General features: G+C 43.4%; 1 protein-coding gene across 1 annotated transcript; it reads left to right on the top strand.

Moving 5' to 3' along the window:
* Nucleotides 1-1,270: 1,270 nt before the first annotated feature.
* Nucleotides 1,271-2,005, top strand: LOC145407095 (uncharacterized). The gene has a single exon (XM_080278118.1). The coding sequence runs from the start codon at nt 1,271-1,273 to the stop codon at nt 2,003-2,005; it is 735 nt and encodes a 244-aa protein (XP_080134244.1).
* Nucleotides 2,006-3,837: the final 1,832 nt, after the last annotated feature.

Raw genomic sequence — 3,837 nt, forward strand, 5'->3', positions numbered from 1 at the left:
TCGAAATGTTAATGGAGAACAACATGTCCGAGATTGACTTGTCTGGAGTCAACTTAAACAAGCATCGTACTGTTTTCCATGTAGATTATTTTGGAATAATGTATGTTGCAACATCAGCACATCATCCAAGTCCGCACTGTAATCAGCTGAAGGATGGTCGGCTGCTGGAAAATGGCGAAAATTGTATGATCACATGCCAGAACATGAGAAGAGCAATAGTCATAGGGGATGCTCTGTAGCTTGGCCTGAATTAGAAAGATGCCCATCATTTGGCAGAGGTATTGATAATCTCCTGGAGGCATCAACTGAAACAGAGTCTGTCAAATGGTACAGCATAATGAAGAGAATCACTGATGTTATGCTATTCCTGGGAGAATGAGGGCTTGCTTTTTGGGATCGGTCCCAGCGTAATGGTGACACAAGCCATGAAAATTTTCTGGGGCCAGTAAAGTTGTTGTCTCACTGGGATCCAGTCTTAAAAGAACATGTGTTACAAGTGAAAAAGTCACAGGAAAAAGGCAAACGCTTGCAAGTACATTACCTTTCTGCTGATTCTCAAAATGAATTCATTACAGAGCGTTCCAATCTTGTAAAACAGCGCATTTTGCAAGAAAGACATACTGCAAAGTAGTTTGCAGTAATAGTTGATGCCACGCCAAATTCATCACATGTTGAGCAAACAACAATCTTGCTAAGCTGTGTAATTCAGGATACTGTAAATCTCAGTTTGATATTGCGGAAAGATTCCTCAAATTTGTAGACTGTAGTGACAAAAGAGGAAATGAAATAGCTCAGATGGTTGTCGATACCTTGCAAGCGAATGGTATTCAACTCTCTGATTGTCGAGCACAGGCCTACAACATTGGGGCAAACATGGCTGGAAAATATAATGGTGCAAAAGCAAAAATACTTGAACAATGTCCGGCTGCTCTATTTTCACCATGTGGTTGCCATACACTCAACTTGTGTGGAACTGACGCTGCAGAATGCATCCATGAAGCCATCACATACTTTGGAACTATGTAAACTGTATACAACTTGTTTAGTTCTAGACCAAAGCGATGGAAATATTGTTGAATCGGACTGGCTGCTCTCTTCATGGCATATCTGGCACACGGTGGTCTGATCATGTTGAAAGTGCGAAGCCTTTTGCAGCCCGCCTGGGTGGCATGAAATTAGCTCTGAAAGACCTCTTGGAGAAGAACCTAACTGCCAAAACAAAACGAAAAACTAATGGAGCTTTGTCTTATGTGACATCATTTGTGTGATAATGTCTGTTGTATGGTACAAAGTCCTAGTTCCAATTGACTTCTGCAATAAAGTTATTCAAGCCAGAGATGCGACAGTGGATGCTGAAGTGTCAAACATAGAGGGCTTGCTTGAAGAACTGACAGATCTCCATAATAGCTGGAAAGCTATGTGGAATGAAGCAAAGCTAGTTGCTTCAAACCTGGACATCGAGGTGAATCTGTATCGTGGACGTGGTAAAGCAGCTGGTGCTAAATGCAAAAGATTTCATGATGATGGTGATGCCACAGCAGATACAGATTTATCAGAACAAAATGAAGCAGATGAGTCACCTGAAGGAGACTATTTCAGAAAGTCTGTGTTTTATGTATTATTGGATAATGTAATTGGTGGACTGACTGTTAGATTCAAAGCTGCCAAGAATATTTCTGAAAAACTCAGTTTCCTCTGGAAGTACCTAACAATATCAGCAGAGGAGATGGAACTGAAATCAAGATCACTGGCAGATAAGTATCCTGCCGGTATCAGACATGATCTTGTGATGGAAATGAGGCACTTACCAACAGTTCATTGCTCAAATTTTGGGCAAAACCAACTAAGCCCATTGCAGCTTTTGAATTCCTTGACAGAGTACAGACTAGAAGGGCTCTCCCTAAATGTATCCATCAGCCTGCGCATTCTGCTAACAATCCCCACAACTGTTGCCTCTGCAGAGCGCTCATTCAGCAAACCCAGATTGATAAAAAAATTTTTCTAAGAACAACAGTGACCCAAGCACGACTTGTGGACTTGGCCAGACTTAGTACTGAGTCTCAGTTTGCAAGATCTCTTGGTCTTGATGTTGTGCTTCATAATTTTGCCAAGAGGAAAGCAAGGAAAGGACCATTGTTTGTAAAATGAATGAGCCATGTATGTGTTCTGTTTATAGTCTTTATGTTTTGTATAATGATTTTACTTACATTCTTATCAGTTTAGTGCTTGTTTTTTTTTTATTATTATTATCAACTTAGTGGTTGGTTATTGCTTTTCTTGTTTTTTTTTTTTTTTTGTAATAATGACACATATGTGTATCATGTATATGTGTTATCACTCTAGTTGATGAAACTGTTTCTGGTCAACAGTTCATTTGAATGTATTTCTAAGTTGTTGAAGCAATAAAAGATTTATTTTATATATACATATAGCGTACGCCCCCCCGCCTCTACCTTTACCTACTGCAGGGGTGGTGGCCCCAAACTAGTCCTGCCCCAGCAAATTTCAATTCACTTGGTGGGCCTGTCCATCTCTAACTCGTCTAATAATCCCTTCCTCACTACGGTGTACACGTGACGCTTCTGACTATGGCTATGAAATACATAACGCTTGCTAGTTCAATTATTTTACTAAGCCAGCCACAATATCTTTCACACAATATACAGTTCAGGCATTGGCTTCACTATATACGCAATATACTCACAGCATTAGGGGCAAGGTGAAGCACAATGGTGAACCCCGCTACAGTGAACACGAGTCCTGCTCCTAGCCCTAATGACTGATAATGGGCCCCATTGCTTTGCAAACAATATATATACGTTCCATTGACAAAATTACTTCACAGTTCACTCATAGACAATATATAATCACAATCTGTCAACAGGGGCTTTGGCCTCGAGGAGGAGGGGGATAATTAGAAGAGTTACCCCCTGAAGTACTAATCTTATCGATCGGGCTTTTTGCGCAATTTCTTAAAAGGACGAGCAACACCGAACGTGCAACATCCACAAATAACTGGCGGTAGCTGGCTCCACCCCAACTGTGACGCAGATGGATTCTAACCAATCAGAACTAAGTATTGGACACACCGGAGGGGGGACCCACCCCCATACTCAGGCAGAGGGGGGTGTACCCCCTCCTCCCTCTCGCCACGTCCCTCTGCCCCATTACCATGTTGCTACCCTACCTCCAACCGCTCTTACCACCACCACCACCACTGCCACACCCACCTCATGCATCCCCCCCTCCCATGTGGATCCCCCCATGACTGGAGGAGGGTATTTCCCCCCTACTCTCCCTCCATGTCCCTGTACTCCACTGGGGCCCTTCCTTTGTATATTGTGGTGGTCTCCTCCCATCCCTCCATCCCCATACTCCCTCTCCTGGCCTTACCACCTCCCACCCCCACCCCAAACGGCCACACAAACCCCTACCCTCTCCCCCACCCCCTAGCAAGCAGTATCTTTACCTCCCCAGCCTCGAATATTGCGTATTTTTTACTCTTTATGGCGCATTTTTGAATCAATACCTGTAATTTATTCGTGTCTTTGCATACAGATATACACACCACAATTATTTTAGCTGTCTTTATTCGAAACCAACTGGAAAAAGAAATTTTATTTTCTGCCGACGCATGAAACACATGTTGGAGCCTTCAAAAACGAAAAGAAACAAAAAGAAAACTAGCTAGATTTGACAGCTCGAAGGGGAGGGGAAGAGGGAGGGGAAAGGGGGGAGGGGAGAATAGGCGAGGGGAGGGAAGGGAAGGGAGGAAAGAGGAGGGGAGGGAAGGGAAGGGAAGGGAGGGGACTGGAGGAATGGGGAGGGGAGAGGAGG

Source organism: Coenobita brevimanus, chromosome 72 (assembly GCF_032717465.1).
Source record: "Coenobita brevimanus isolate Jiangsu-jjx chromosome 72, ASM3271746v2, whole genome shotgun sequence".
NCBI classification, from domain to species: domain Eukaryota; kingdom Metazoa; phylum Arthropoda; class Malacostraca; order Decapoda; family Coenobitidae; genus Coenobita; species Coenobita brevimanus.